At 41.8% G+C, this 16,900-nt stretch overlaps 1 protein-coding gene across 1 annotated transcript in view; it reads right to left on the bottom strand.

Annotated features, from left to right (window-relative positions):
• DCTN2 (dynactin subunit 2) overlaps window positions 1-3,536 on the bottom strand; it is a 767,074-nt gene extending 763,538 nt beyond the window's left edge. The window contains 1 exon segment of the mRNA XM_044083609.1: window positions 3,313-3,536. Within this exon segment, the coding sequence (XP_043939544.1) occupies window positions 3,313-3,351 (39 nt within the window). The 5' untranslated portion in view covers window positions 3,352-3,536.
• Window positions 3,537-16,900: the final 13,364 nt, after the last annotated feature.

Here is a 16,900-nt window from a genome sequence, read left to right as displayed (position 1 = left end):
AAATAACATTAGAGAAAATTATCAAGAGATTCAACTGCATCATTAAAGGGGTAAGGTTAAATACAAATTTAGGGTTGTTGCCCCGCACTAAAACAGCCATAAAGTACTCTTTAGCCATGTTAGAAAGCTGAAAAGAAATACCCAACAATGTTGTACACTTGTTTATAACAATACCATGTACGCTATCAAAGACCAGTATCCTAGCACATAATTTTACCTCCAGCTTCACACTACTGACCTACCCCATTGTTCCCGCTACCCTCCCACCCAAAAAACAAGATTATTCCCCCTGCAGTAGTACCCAAAACAAAGAACACTGCATCCACTGACATGAGTACCTGTTGAAGGACTTGGATTCCTCCTTCTCAGCACCAACAGTAGCCTGTTCAGATCTCCCCTTGACAATTTTAACCTCATTACTAGACATGTCCACAATGCCTGGAAAACTGTCTCAGTGCACAAAAATGGCCCAGAACCAATCCAGCCATCTACAAGCCCATTACCTTCAAGTGCATTATATGAAAGGTTATATAGCATATCATATCAAATCCATTAACTTACACATATATATTACTTACATGTAATTTTCTGATACTAGACTCTTAATAAATTTGGCTTTTCAAATGCAGAGCTCTCCAAAACCAGCTACTTTTTTCAAAATAAATAACTTCATGGACAATAACCTTGTTATACATACAGCATAACTTCATCTGGTCAAAACCTTTCAAGCAACTCCCCCATGCTGGCATTATTCTTACACATCTCATAAACAAGGACACAAGCAATCTCCAAGCACTTAACCCCACCCAGTTTGGATTTGTCAAGTGCAGACCTTGCCTGGTGAGCCTGGTTGACTTCTTTGAGACTGTCACCAAGTCCCTGGAAGAGGGAAAGTCAGTACACACAGCTTACCTTGACTTGACCAAGGCCTTTGACACAATCTCCCACTCAGGCATCATTGAAAAGCTAACACAACTTGGCGTAAATCCCTATCTCATCAGGTGGGTGGCCAACTTGCTCACCAGCAAGACCCTCAAAGTCAAAATAGGCACCTCCACCTCCAATAGCAGACCTGGCACTAGTGGAGTTCCTAGGGATCGGTCTTGGGACCCCTACTGTTTGGCATCTATTTCTCAGAGGTCCAGGCAAAGACAAAAGGCCTGTGGCTGACCAAGTTTGCGGACGACTTAAATTGGGTGCTGTCATTGACTCCCCAAATGATGTTAACATGCTGCAAGTGGGTCTCACAGCAACTAATGACTGGTGCCAATGTCATTGCCTCAAGCTAAATGCAAAAAAAAAAAAATGTATCATCATACCATTCAGCAAAAACATGACCCCTACTGATTACCACATCAATGGCAACCCCCTAAGCACACAACCTGTGGTGAGAGACCTAAGCACTCAGGTCGATAACAACCTCACATTCGACAATCATATGGGGCAGTGGTCAGAATAACATTTTACTTGATTGATCTCATAAGAAAAGGGACTGCATCCAGAAAAAAAGGATATTATTACCTCTCTATACTCCTCCCTCATTACACCAATAATTGAGTACAACACCCCATTTGGGATGTACCTCTCCAAACCTCTGCACCAACTGGAAAGGCCACTGAAGTACCTCACAAAGAGAATCCATGGCCTCCAACATCTGCCCTATGCAGACATGCTCAAATCACTATCGCTCTACTCGGTATCGTACAGATTGCTCAGGGGTGATCTGTGTCTCGCCTACAAGGCAATCTCGGAACCTGCCTACTAGAGATGCTCCATATGTGTAAGTCTAATTCCTCATGCACTACCTGCTCAAAAGGCCTGAATTTAATATGCGACATCAACAAAATCTGCTGGAGAGACAGGTTTGTCTCCCAGAGGCTGCCCCGTCTCTGGAATAGACTTCCCATACACATCAAACAGAGCACCTCACTGACCCTCTTCAAGCACAACCTTGATGAGTGGATGAGAAACCACAAATTTGTCCCAGGGGTTCCACCTGTGTCCCTCACTGACAAGGGCAATGGGTGCTGACTAAGGTTTCTTTTTGGGGATAAACTCTTGGCTAGGCTTGTAAAGGCCCCAGGGCCATTATGCTAGTAACCACCTATGATCCTATGAGTAACCACAACCCAACAAAAAAAAAAAAACATGCTTTGCCTGCTGGACAGTCAAACGGATATAGTGAAGTGCTCACACAACAAAGATATCTACTTTTCCAACAACAAGCCCCAGGTTCAAGGTCTATGGCTAACTCAGTTTGCTGATGACTAAACTGGAAGCAGTTGTTAGTTCTTTCCTATGGACAATCACATACTCCTGATATAATCTCCTCTGTAACTCTTACACTGATAATTAACAGCACCTGTATCGTGTCACAAAACAATTAAATACCACTCACAAACCTTTAAACATTGCAGCACTATCCTACTAATCTTAAGTCAGACGTAACAGTGCACAGTGAATCTAACCAGTGGTTTAGTGGAAATCTTGCTACCTTTCTTATAACATTAAAATGTTGTTGGTTCACCACCCTAGCCATATCAAAAGCCAGGAGACATCCACCTTCAGCAGACAACTGTGCTAATCCAACACGTCAAAACTAATATAATGCATGTAGCAAAAAATATTATTCTTAATGTGCACGATTTATAGAAACTCTTTTATAACTTATAAATATTAAGTATCCCAGTAAGCTTTTAAAGAACTCGATGCAATATAACAGACAACTTTAAGGAATAATGTAATGATTTGTGCCATCCAGATCACAAATTCGTATCAGAAATTATTTGCAGCGGATTAACACGGGAACAAGTCTCAGTCTGTTTCTTAACTGCTTAAATAAAAGTAAACATCCCAGTAAAGTCCTGATCACTACGGGCAACGCCCGGATCACTAACCAAGGGAAGCAATCACAATCTGATTTGGCCACAAAAAGCACAATATTGTATGCAGGGAAGCTGATAAGTAAATTAAGAATCCGATTTCTATCTGTGAAATCCTGACTATGCAAGAAAATAAAACAAAACACAGCGCTCCAATCACTCACAGAAGCATCTTTTGTTGTTACAGGATGCCCTGTGCCAGCCATTTCAACAATCTCCGCCTTGCCTCTGCACTTGCCACATATCAACACCTATCGGAGAATTAACCACTCATAAAACCCAGTGCCCAAAAGAGTCCTCATCCCACTATTTCTGTACCATACACAAGTAATGGTGTATTTATTACTACAGAGAACTCCGCAGTCCACCAAGCCATGCAGTGGGAGAATGGAGAGATGGATAAAGAGCAAAAGGAATATGATATGCTTACGATGCCTGGCAGGTTGGCGTATTTGGGGTCTGCTGCCATGGCAAGATGCTGACTTTGCTATTTTAAGGTCGGAACCACCAATACAGAAGGAACACTGCTATACGAACACCGTGAACAGCAGCCGAAAAAGATACCCGGCCAAATATTCCGCCACCGAAACAAGACCTGGCAAATGTCAAAAACACCAAAGCCCACAAGAGCCCACTCTTCTCGCGAGATCTTAAGTCATTTCGTGAAAACGTTAAGGTGGTGTCTTTAAGCAGTTTTACGGCTCGTGTGGTCTTTCGCCGCATGGTATTATGGGAGATGGAGGCTTTGCTCGTTGATAGGATAGTTTTCAACTGTGTAAATAGTACTTGTAAATATGATTGCTATGTTTAAGGTATGATTGTGTGACGGAACATACCTCTCAATTGTACAGATCTCGCAGAATGTCCAGGTTTTTGCCTCATATTTTTGGTGTGCTCCTCCTAAAATCTGAACCTTTCTGACAAATGGCTGAGGATTGAAGTAATTAAATAATGACAAGTATTTGAGTTTTAAGAATCCACATCCTTCAGAAAATTCATGCTAATACAAAACCTATTCTGTCAACTTTCTAAGTTTGTAACAGCAATATTTAAACTCTGTCCCCTCATAATTTTTAAGCTTTGTCCAGACAGTCCAGATTTTTTGCTCAAAGAGGTATGCAGAAGACTAGTTACTATATTCAGCATTAGCAAGCGTTTAAATACAATACATTTGAGTAAAATAGCATACAATTTGTTTTTCGTAAACTGCACTTTAATTTGGAGCATATTATTCTAGTTACTGGATTCTAACACATCACTTGCGTTTGTTAAAATTTGTAGCATATTATTCTAGTTACTGGCTGTGGTGGTGGTGCTGCGGTAGCGCTGCTGCCTCGCAGTAAGACGTCCTGTTTGATTCTCAACTAAAGCATTTTCTGTATGGAGACATGCGTGAATGGGCGACCTTCGTTGAAGGTTGTGCGTCAGGGCTGGCAACTCAGTACGTAAAATCTACTGCCAATCATTAGCGGACCGGAGTTCCGCTGTGGCGACCCCTAACCGTGAAAAGCCGAAAGATACAACAACATTATTCTAGTTACTGGACTCGAGCACCATTTTTTTTCTTGTGTTTGTTAACTGGGCGGAGCACTGATCTCTTTTTTTTTTTTTTTTTTTTTTTTTACACAAGCTAAAACCACTGTTAGGTGAAAATACCTTGCTGAGATTGATCTCAAATTCTTTGCTAGAGTGTCAAAGGGAAACTTAGTGAAATACAGTGGAGGCTGTATCACAAATAAGCACCGCATCGAATGCAGTAGCAAACCCAAGTTATAGATAGGGTTGCCACTTCTTCTCAAATGCCCAAAGTGGAATACGTTTTTATGGAAAGGTGAGCTTTTGCAGGACAAACCATACCCACAATCAATGAAAATAGCCTTCACTTTTTCTGTCAAAATAAAAGCTTTCTCTTATATAATGTGAGTTATTTCTATTAATTAACATAACATTAAAGTGTGTAAGGTACAAAATACGTTTTTATGCAACTATTGGTGGAAACTTAGAAATTATTGTGTTCAAAAGCCTCAGGACAGTTGATTTGTTTTGTTTTCATATTTTATTTAGGCTACAACAGCCCAAATGGGGACTGTACTGCATAAAGAGAGACGGGTGGTAACCCTGTTTGTATATGCAACAGTTGATTGACCGTTGCGAGCATCCTGAACTACCAGAGCTTTGGAAGTGTCCTCTTTTTAAGTCTGAAAAATCGTACGTTCTGCAGTTCAAGGGTTTGATGCACACTCATTGTTATATATATATATATATTTTAATTTCCCATAGTTCATAATATCAAATCATATTAATTCATCAAAATATTTTTTGTACGTATGAAGAAAAAAGATCTGATGTTAATCTTCATTATTTACTGATGGGTGTCGGTTCTGTCCTCGGCCGAGTTGGCCTTGTAGCAAGCTCGTGCCAGCCAAAAAACTCTCGAGCTAAGCTTTTACCCACAACGCCGTTCTCCCTGTTACCTCAGATCTCGTTTGCCATGTAGCCGTAAAGCCGTGTCAAGCCAATTCTCAGTGAAATACTTAGTCTTTTTGATATAAAACTGTTTTGTGTATTTGTTGACTTTAAATTTCACTCTAAACTTCTTTACTTAATCTACCGCTAACTTTTTGCCCATTCTTAGTAGTCCTTTCCATATTTTTTCCTTAAATACCTTATGGTAATCTCTAGTACCATTGTTGGTATGACCCTTTCCCTTTATCCTCTGTGGTAATCTTCGTTACCATTCCTGGTATTTTTGTCCTTCACTTCCCTACTTCAAAAAAAAATTATCTTTTACTTTTTTCTGTATCGTTGGATATTTGAGTTTTTTTGATAACAGGTCTGAGAAAAAAGGAGCATCGGGTTTTAAACAATACAAGTGTAGTCGCAAAATGCCTACTAGCGATACCCATACTTCTTGTGTATACTGTTTGGGAGTTCCCCATCTTTCTATACTGCCTCCTTGCTCTATTTGTTTGGGGTTCAGTTCCCGAACTCTTAATGAAAGCAGAAACAAACTGATTTTGAAGAGCCTCCTTAAGACGCCCTTCTTAGAGGCTATCTCTGCTTCGGAAGGCTCACCATCTCCAAAAGAAGAGTACAAGAGAGCATAAAAAGAGACCACATTTGGTTCCTTCTTCACCCTCTGGAGCTAGCAAGCAGGAACCGAGACCAAGTTTTTCCAAAAATGACTTATTCGGCTTCAGAGTCGAAACCAGCCTCTTCGGCACCATCCTCAGTACTGTCAACAATCACCATATCGACTGTGCCTAGTTCGGTGCCAACTACTACGGCCATGGCACGGACCTTGCCAAAACTACAAATTTTGACATCCACACCAATTACGGCACCTGTTTCATCAACAGCATCGACTTTACCCACAATGGCTGCCTCAAATTTGGACACCTCTGCCTTATAAGTCTCCAAAATCGAGACATTGGTGCTGTTAGACCATGCTGCACGGACCGGTACTCCCCTTCAGTGGACCTTTTTCTGGGGCAGAAATTTAGCCATTTTTTAGAATGGCCATAGTCACCATTGGGGATATCCACGAGATCGACCAGGAGCCTCTCGGAACTGGACGTGGTGCGTCTTGTGGACCAGCTGCTGATGACCAGAGGAATTGCTACACCTTCTAAAACCCCATTCCCCTTTGGACTTGGGACTTTATCTCCACGGACTCCTGCTTATTCTCCTTTGACCTCCTTGCAGGCTTTGAAGTATTCAGCACTGATGCCTTTCTCGGTTCCCACTCCTTCGGTGCCACTAATGGATCTCACTGTGGCCCCAGAGCCATCCCTGTGGCCTTCGACTCATTCAGAGCCAGGCCATCCTCGAGTTCAGGACTGGACTGCTGGCTCCTTGGCATTGGTTCTAAGGACGGAACTAACACCTATCAGAAATGAATGAATGAAGATGAACAACACAGATGGAACGTTATGATAAGAACATAACTTCTTTTTATGTACTCACCATAACATTCCATGTGAGTTGTTCATCTCGCCTTCATTCATTGCTAATGGGGTTCGGAACCGATCCTCAGTTCCGACTCGGCCATTTTCTAAAGCTCAAGGTCCCCAACCAGCTCGTGGCTCACTCCCTCCCAAGATGCTCCAGGGTATTCCCCAGATCTTGTTTGCTGGTAAAAACAATTTATATATATATATATATATATATATATATATATATATATATATATGGGTCTACCTGATAACACCGACACCACAAAACTGAAAGTTCAAAAACACGAAACTTCACATGCCCGACAAACCACAATCCCGATAATCAACAAACAAAACAAATCCCCTGTCCAAAAAGCACACACACAACACAAGCACACCAAAAACCTTACAAACCTACACTAAACCTTACATACACAACTTTCTATGCACTAACCTTAACCCAAAGCCTAACCCTAAGGTCCGCCACTATCGTACACTCACCTAACTCGCGCCCTAACCCTAACTCACTTAACCTGCCCCTAACCCTACAGTCTGTCACTATCGCACACTCACCTGACCCGCGCCCTAACCCTAACTCACTTAATCCGCCCCTAACCCCACACTTACCTTAACATGTCGGTGTTCTCAGCGTCGGGATTTTCAACTGTCGATCATTTCCGTTGTCGATCTTCCGGTGTTGGTGTTCTCGTTGTCGGTGTTTTGCAGTTTCGGTGCTATCAGGTAGACCTATATATATATATATATATATATATATATATATATATGCATATATATACATCTATGTGCCTATACAGGAATCTTCTATTACTTCATAATCTAAGAAGAGAGTCAGAGGTAACCATATACAAATTAGAAAAACCTCTTGATCCACCAGGAGTTAAAAAGGATGGGGACAGGAAGTAAGAATGAAGGCGAGATGGACAACTCACATGAAACGTTATGGTGAGTACATAACTTCTTTATGTATAGTTGTCCTGTCTCGCCTTTATTCATTACTAATGGTACAGCATCCCTAGTACCATCTTTCTTGGGTGGCTCACGGGAGGACATTCTCCAGAACAGTGGACCCAAAGGAAGCCCTGTCCCTGGAGGCCAAATCCACTTTGTAATGAGTAATAAAGGTAAGAGGTCTTGCCCACAATGCTGCCGCGCAAATGGTATCAATTGGTACACTTGCACTGAAGGCAGAAGAGGTAGAGATAGGTCTCATAGAATGAGCTCTTATGTTGTCTGGAGGTTGTTTATTCAGTGAGTGATAGGTATATGAGATGCAATCTGACAACCACATGGACAGAGGGTCTATATTAGATCAGCGAACGCTTAAACAAGCAAACGCTGATTGATCTACCTTATTTTAGCGAAAGTTACAAATATCGAAGCAACAGAAACTCGAATTTTTTCCTAGGGAAAGAATTCGGTTGTCCGTTTCTGTTGCTTCTGTATTTTCAGTGCTGTGGTGGAAAGTTACGGGTCGGATTCAGGTAAGTGTGCAATTGTGTGGATGTGAGTGTTAGGTTGGGTTAGGTGAGTTAGGGTTAGGGCTCGGGTTAGATATGTGTGCGATTGTGTGGACATGAGGGTTAGGGTGGATTTAGGTGAGTTAGGGTTAGGGAGCAGGTGAGGTGAGTGTGCGATAGTGATGGACCTTAGGATTAGGGTTTGGGTTAAGGTAAGTGGATAGTTAGTGGTGTGTGCATAGTTTAGTGTAGGGTTAGGTGTCAGATTTTAGGTGTATGTGTGTGGATTTCTGTTTGTTTGGTGTGCTTGTGTTGTGTGTATGTGTTTTGGATCAGCGATTTTTTTCCCTAGGAAAAAAATCGCTGATCTGACAGTTCGAGATTGTAAGCTTTCGCTTACATAAGGTTGATCAGTCAGTGTTCACTTTTTTAAGCGTTTGCTGATCTAATATAGACCCTGGACAGAGTGTTTTTTGCTACTGAAGCTCCTTGGAGTCTGAAAACAATTGATCAGTTTTTCTTAAATACTTTGTTCTGTGTAAGTAGAAACATAACTGTCTGTGTACATCAAGTTGGTGTAACATGTATTCTACCTTATTGCCATAGTTGGGGGAAAAACTGGTAAGTCTATAGATTGATTCAAGTTTGATTCTGAGCACACTTTTGGTAGAAAGGATGGGTTTATGTGAAGTGAGACTCTGACAGACTGAAACAGCATATATGGGGGTTTAACGGATAAAGCTTGTAATTCCGAAACCCTTTTAGCTGAAGTGATAGCCACTAAGAAGATCATCTTCCAGGTTAAGAATTTCAAGTCACAGGATGATGCCGGTTCAAAAGGGGGGAGAAATATCCGGGATAATTCAAAATTTAGGTCCCATGGAGGTAGAGGTGGTTTAATGGGTGGTCTTAACAGGTTATCACCTCTCAGGAAAGCTTTACAAAGCCTGTGTGACATAACATTGGGTCCTCTTTCTCCAAAGTGAAAATTAGAGATCGCTGCTAACTGTACTCATATAGTAGCTGCAGCTGCACCCTCATTAAAAAGTTCAGATAAAAATTCCAGTATGGAAGATATAGTTGCAGGAAAAAGGGTCAATATGATTTTTTATGGCCCAGAAGAAAAATCTTTTCCATTTGCTGAGATATAACCCTTTCGTAGAAGCTTCGTGAGAAGAAATCAGGATATGTTGTACGGAGGTAGAAAGTTTAGGTAGCCTGGCTATGTTTGGAATTAGAGCAGCCAAGCTGTCAACTTGAGGGTTTGAAGAACTGGGTGGAGCATGAAAGGGCGGAAAGGTGTAAAGGAGACCCGGGGACGATCATGAACAAGTGCATCCCTTGGGGATTCTCCCAGAGGGGGGATTAGGGCAAGGTGTTTATGGATGTGGCAAAAAGATTGTAGCAAGGCTGGCCCCATTTTTTGGAAAATCATTTCCGCTATGTCTTGTTTCAGGGACCACTCGTGAAGCATCAGTATTGCTCTGCTGAGTTTGTCTGCTATGACACTGGATTTTCCAGGGATATGCATTGCTATCAGAAAGCGTTGGGAGGAGGTTGCCCACTGCCATACTCTCAGGGCCTCTTGACAAAGGGGGCAATATTAGGTTACTCCTTGTTTGTTTATGTATCATACTACTGACATATTGTCCGTCTGGATCACAGTTGTTCCCAGAGGAACAGAGTCTTGAAATGCCTGCAATGCAAAAAGCACTGCTTTCATCTCTAGGGCATTGATGTGCAAGTGGGCCTTGTGATCCTGCCAAATCCTTTGGACTGTTCTTCCCTGATAATGTCCCCCCACCATATCTGGGAAGCATCCATGGTCACTGTGGCGATCGGTTGTGGAAGAACAAAGGGTCAACCTAATGTTACCTGATCTGACTGGAGCCACCAACGAAGGTCTCTCCTGCAAGACTCTGTCAACATAATGAGATGTGACATCGGAAGTTCCTGCATGGACCACTGAGTGAACAGTAGCCATTATAAAATTCTCATGTGCAGTCTTGCTAGGGGAATGACACTTATTGTTGCTGCCATGATACCCAATACTTTCAGAACTGTCCTGCCTGAGCCTGTTTTGAAGAGAAGGTCTAGAACCTGTATCCGTAAGGCTTGTACTCTATCTGGCAGAAGCTTTACCGTCGTTATTGTTGTGTCTAAATCTGCGCCTATAAAAATTATGTGCTGAGATGGCAATAAGGCAGATTTTTCGTAGTTTATTTTGTTGCCTAGGTGAGAACAGAGTGTCATAGTGGTGTCTCTTGCTTTTGTTAGATGCTTAGGGGTGGCATTTAGGAGCCAGTCGTCTAGATATGGAAACACAAGGAATACTAAACATCTCAGGTGAGCCATAACTACTGCCATACATTTGGTAAACACTCTTGGGGCTGTAGTGAGGCCAAAGGGCAGAGCTCAAAATTGATAGTGACTGGCTCCAAGCTGAAAGCGCAGATGGCTCCTGGATGGCCTATCCATTTTTATGTGGTAGTACACATCCTGGAGGTCTATAGAGCACATTCAATTGTCTTTTCCCAGAAAGGGAAGTATCAGCTGCAGTGTTACCATCCAGAACTTTGTCTTCTTTACAGATTTGTTCAGTCTGCTGAGATCCAGTATTGGTCTCCAGTCCCCTGATTTTTTTTTTGGAACCAAAAAGAACCTTGAGTAAGTTCCGGATCCTATCTGGTCTGTGGGGACCTTTTGGATGACTCTTTCTTTCTAGCAACTTCTGTATTTTGAGTGTTGCTTGTTTCCTGTCACTGAGTGGAACATCCGGAATGTTTTTTATGCACGGGGCGGGAAAGGAAATGGAGTAGACTCTGGATATGATACATTGCACCCACTTGTGTTTTGTTATTCTCGGCTAGGCATTTGGGTAGAAAGAAAGTCAACCCCCAACTGCCTCCAGAGGGGGACAGACGGGCCTCCTTTCAGGAGTGCTGAAAGGGCTTACCAAAAGACTCTCTGTTGCCCTGGTTCTGTGGACCCCTGCTCCCACTGCGTGGCCAGTGTCTTCCATTATTGCTTCCCCCTCTGCCCCTGGCGGAAGGCTCACCATATGTGTATTGGAAGGCTTTCTGGGATTTTCTAAACCATATTTTTCCTCCCCTTTGACCTTTGGGATAAGGTCTAGAAGGTGTGGAAAAACAGACTCCAATGGCAGAGAGAGTCTTTCCTTCCTGCTCACACCTGGTTAGTGTCTCTTTCACTTTAGGCTCGAACAAGGATGAGCAGTCGAAGAGGGCGTTAACAAAGGGTGACTTGAAGGGTTCCACAAAATTACACAGGCACATCCAGGAATGTCTCCTGAGGGCAATTCCTGAACCCACTGACCTACTCGCTTCATCGGCTGCATATGAAACAAGTCTCAGTTAACTACTGAATTTAAGGTGGAGAGCTGGGAGGGCACTTTGTCTGATATCCGCACAGTTACTGAACCTTGAAGAGTATCTCCAAGCTCCTTCAGAAGATCTTTCTGTAACCTGGTGAAATGAGTAAGATAATTCAGGGACCTGAGCGTGAAGGTCGCTGAAGAAACCATGCGCTTTCTATATCTGTCCATCATACGAGACCCTCTGTTGGGAGGATGGACAGAAGTGGACATTTCAGACAACTCCTTTTTGGTGTCTGCAGCCACCACCATAGCATCTACTGGGACATCTTTACTAAGGAAGGTCTTATCCACAGGGGAAGTGATGAATTTGTTTGGGCACTGTAGAACAGGCTCCACTTAATCTGGAGACTTCCACGCCTTTCGACAAACTAAATCCATAAGTTCATCAAAAGGCAGAGATACCCAAGTGGCTGAAGGGCAAGATCCAAAGGCTTTTAGGCAGACAGACTTCTCATCAGTAGGGTTGATGGACTTTCAGCCGCCTCTCTGTTTAAGGATTTCTGGTATGTCTGCAAAGGAGACATCCTCAGAAGGTGACTGTGGGGACCCTTCTGACTCATCGAAGTCTGTGATGTGACTGATTCCTCTGGGGAGTCCAAATGCTTCCTCTTACATAATCTCTTGTGAGGGACCTCTTCAGCAGGGCATTTTAGAGAGTTTTCAGAAGAGATGGGTTCATCCATTGGGGGTTCCTGAGGCCATGGGTCTCCACGTCTGTGTGGGATCAGTTGTGCTGAGACTGACATGGGTGATTTCTGGGGAGAAATGACAGGACCTGAGAGTGGAGCTGCTCAAGGGGACAGCATTCTCCTCATCACCTCGAAAGCCCCCCCAAGACCCGAGGAAGCCTCCGGCTCCGAAGAACCAGAAGGCCCCCCCAAAGCCACACACAGGAAGGGAAGAAAAAACCCTCTAACCTAAGCGGGCTAACGGAAAACCACTCTCTAATTTAAACAAGATAGTTATATGTGGAATGACAGCGGCAAAAAACACTTAGCAAAAAATTACAATGAAAAACAACTTTTTTTTTTTTTTAACTGAACCGCACATCACTCTGAGAACTGTAGAAAAATACTGGGCCTCTAACTAAAAACGGGCCCAGTAGCTCTCTAATTAAAAAGGATCCAACAACTCTTTTAAATAACACACCTGTAAGGCTAAATTAATACTAAGCCAAAGCAAACAGTAATAGCTCACAGTAAAGAAGTTGGGGTAGGATAAACTGTAGGCTTCAAAGTAAAAAGGATGGCCTAAAGATAAAAGGAAAAATAGCAGATGCAGTCTAAACTGTGATCAGACTACCTAAACTACTCGTACACACTTTAAAAATTTACAATCCTAAAACTGTTGAGAAAAAAGTGAAGAAAAATCAAAACTTAGCCAGAGCCAGTTGAGGAATGCTCAATCTTGTTTCAGCAGCAAAAGAGATCTGGGGAATACCCTGGAGCATCATGGGATAGGGATTGAGCCTAGAGCTGGTCGGGGACCTCGAGCTTAAGAAAACACCCAAGTCTGAACCGAGGATCGGTTCCAAACCCCATTAGTAATGAATAAAGACGAGATAGAACAACTACACATCAATTAATTTCATCATAGCTCTCAACCTTCCATATCCAACATGAGGAACACAGCCTCTCATAATATGGAACAAATGGGCAAAATGTTGAACACTTACAAACAATGACAGGAAGCTCACAGAATAGTTAAAATCATAGCCGGCTTTAGTCGCCAGAGAACCCAGTGGTTTCTGGGGGACCCAGCTACAACAATTTATCTTATCTTAATATTTTGTCACGTCTGTGTAACCTAAGGCTGTGCAGCAATCTTGTATACCTAATAAACCAGGTGGGTAATAATTAATCTTATTTGGATGGATGGATAGTGCCATTTGCTTAGTTAAACCATGCTTGTAGATGTTCTGTCCACTAAGGTTAACAACATAGCCAGCTTTAGGTACCTGCATTATCTGTGGCTACAGGGGAACCCTTAATCATCCTTGAGTGTGTAGGTGTCCTACAAAAACTACTGTTGGTTGGGGAAAAATGAATAGGAAAAATGTATTCATTTTGTGATTAAGCTTTTTAACCTGAACAGGGCTGTGATATGACCCTGTTAGAATAAAGCTGATAATGAACATGAGCAATGCTAGCACTAGAGATCAGCACCCCAAGATGATCACAGTGCATACCTTAGATTGTAAGAGGAGCTGATGATTCTGATCTTCAGGGATGGTTTCTCTTTCAGGGAGTTTTATAAATACCAGCAGAACCCCAGATACTATAACTCTCAACTTCTTTCCTGAAGAATTCTGAACAATGACAAAAATAGTAGCAGACTAAAGATTAAAAATCACGAACATGTTTTAAATATTACTCTAATTCACTTAAAAAGTTAACTGAATTACACCATTTGAATCAGCAATTCTTTGGACAATAAGAAGTAGAAAACTCTGATGTTTGGATTTATTGACTGCCTGTAATCCTGAATGATTGCCAGCAAATCAAATCAAAATTTTACGAAGGACAGAGCAAAATTATGAGGGAAATCAGGGAAGCTCTGTGAAATCTGGGACAGTGATAGATATGCATTACTCAGTGAGGTAAATGAGTGACTTAAACCTGCTGTTGTTTGATGACTGCAAAACAGCAGTTACTGATGTGGTGTGGCAGTACCAGTGTTGCATAATGTTTTACATATTTGCTGAAATAAGTACAAAAATATTATCACTGCAGCTTAGGAGTGTATGTGTGTATGTATATAAAATATCAGTGATTTTTATCTGTGCAGACACCCAATAATGCCAGGATACATACATTATTCTTCTAGGTATTAGACATGCAACTAACAAGTAATTATATTTCAAAAGTAAAGCATATTGTGTATCACAGAACATTCAGACACAGATCTTCTCAGAGTGTGGTGGCCCCCACTCCCTAGACTGTATACATGGATACAGGGGGCTGCCTTAATCACCGTTGACTGTGTTGGGGACCCTCAAAAAGTGTTGCTAGTTGGGGAAAGCTGAGGAGAAAAACTGTATTAATTTTCTGATTATGCTCTTTAACCTGACTAAGGCTGTGATATGACCTTTTTAGGATAAAGTTGATAATGGCCTTTGCTCTCAATTACACCCATTCTAAAACCAGCCCTGTTCAGATGTGTGTATACAGAAAGCAGCTGTAGGTCATGTTGGGTTGGGGAGGAGTGTGTGCTTATTACTACTTTAGTCTGCATTACAATCAAACCTTAGAGATGTGCACAGGAGGTCATCATAGCTTGTGTTGGACTGGTGACAGTGTGGTCATTGTTTCCCTTATTTTTCTCACAGACCTCAGAGGTGTACAAAGAAAATTACTGTAGCTTGTGTAGGCATAACTCTCAACCAATCAGAGACAAATCCAGAAAAAATCAGGCACAATCTGGGCATTTTTAAAATATTAGTTCTATTAACTTGAGACAGTAACAGAATAAGAGAATGTGAATTAATACACCTTTCCTGAAGGAAAGGTCTGTAACTCTTTATTGTCATTATTTATTACATATAATTCACCACCTTTCCTCCAAAAGGCACCATTGTTAGGAGGGATTAAGAGGGGCAGGGCTAAAATTTGAGTCAATCAGGGACAACCCTGAAAATCAGGGACAGTTGAGAGGTATATGTGTAGGGGTAGTGTACTGTCTAGGAGCAAAAAATAGAATACATTACTGTAATCATTATTTTTTTTCACTTTCCTCACAATCACACAACAGGCATGTATATCGGCAGCTGCTTTTGGGGATTAGGGGTTAGATGTGATGAAGCATGCTATGTATATGTATGTCATCAGTCACTTGAAATACATGACTGTGGCAATTTGAACCTCTGCTTTCATTTCAGTCTAACAACAGAGAGAAGTATAGACATGGACTCTTTGTGTGTGTGTGTGGGGGCAGGCATTATTCCAAGATAGGACCAGTGTGTGTTTCCTCACAATTGGCTTGTTAGTTTATTTTGAGCTACTATTTTTGTCAGCTTTGAACATTAAGTTTTGGTCACAATTTATGTCTTTCCTGAAAAGAAAAGACTGAACTTCTTTTCTTATTCTGATTTTTGTTTATGCCGCAGTTGAGTTAAAATGCTCAAAAATGCATCCCAGGACATCTATAACCCCTATGGTTTTTAGGCACACTGGCTCAGTTGAGTTATTTCTTAAATGGTTATTACTGTGCTGTGGTAGTCAGGAAAGGTGTGCTGCAAGGATGCTAGGAAAACTAAAACTGAACAGCAATGCGGTGGTGGTGCTGCGGTAGCGTTGTCGCCTCATAGTAAGACGCTGACCGGTTCGATTCTCAGCTAGAGCATCTTCTGCGTGGAGACATGCGTGAATGGGCGTACCTTCGTTGAAGGTTGTGCGTCAGGGCTGGTAACTCGGCACGTAAAAATCAACTACCAATCATTAGCGAACCGGAGTTCCACTGTGGCGACCCCTAACCGGGAAAAGACGAAAGACACAAACAAACAATCATAATTTTTTTTCAAGCCATTATTGGATGAAAAGGTTGTGTGAAAAGAAAAAGAAAATTAAATGCACTTTAGAGCATATAGAAGGTTTTGGTTTCTTGAAAAAGCTGAAGAATAAGGCAAAATGTGAAAAAAGGAAGCTAATAATGTGCATGGTATGGAGAGCACAAGATGGGGGAAACAGAGATCACTGGAGAGTATGTGTGTGTGTGTGTGTGTGTGTGTGGGGGTGAAACAATAGGTAGTCCCTTGGCCACCATTTCACCTAAGTACAGCCCTGTGCACACATTTTCTGCAATGCATCATTGTTGCAACTAAATGCCAGTAACTGTGAATGTCCCTGACATGGGCCAACGTAGTGGGTACATAGGCGTGTTGTAATGTAAGAGCATTGTAGCTACAGGTCATTCTGAGCGTACTATTCTTGAAAGTTTGCAGCATGAACTAAAAGGTTGCTTAGGAGGGGTGGCAGTGACAGAGCAATACTTAGATTGGAAGTGCCTAGGGGTCCCTCAACTTGACATTTGTTGAGGCCCCTCAAAATGCTAACACCGACTCTGGTTAAAATGTGCTATTTTATATCTATAAAAAGTTCTTTTATGAATTAATATGATTCAGTACTATACAACATGGATATCAGTTTAAAATAAATCTTAACAGTTTCAAGATAGTGGTGATGGCATATTCTAAATGTTTAGGAATACCAT

This window comes from Protopterus annectens, chromosome 9.part0 (assembly GCF_019279795.1).
Source record: "Protopterus annectens isolate FY-2018-M chromosome 9.part0, PAN1.0, whole genome shotgun sequence".
In the NCBI taxonomy this organism is placed as follows: domain Eukaryota; kingdom Metazoa; phylum Chordata; order Ceratodontiformes; family Protopteridae; genus Protopterus; species Protopterus annectens.
Note: the sequence above shows the minus strand (reverse complement) of the source record. Positions and strands in the feature narration are given on the sequence as shown.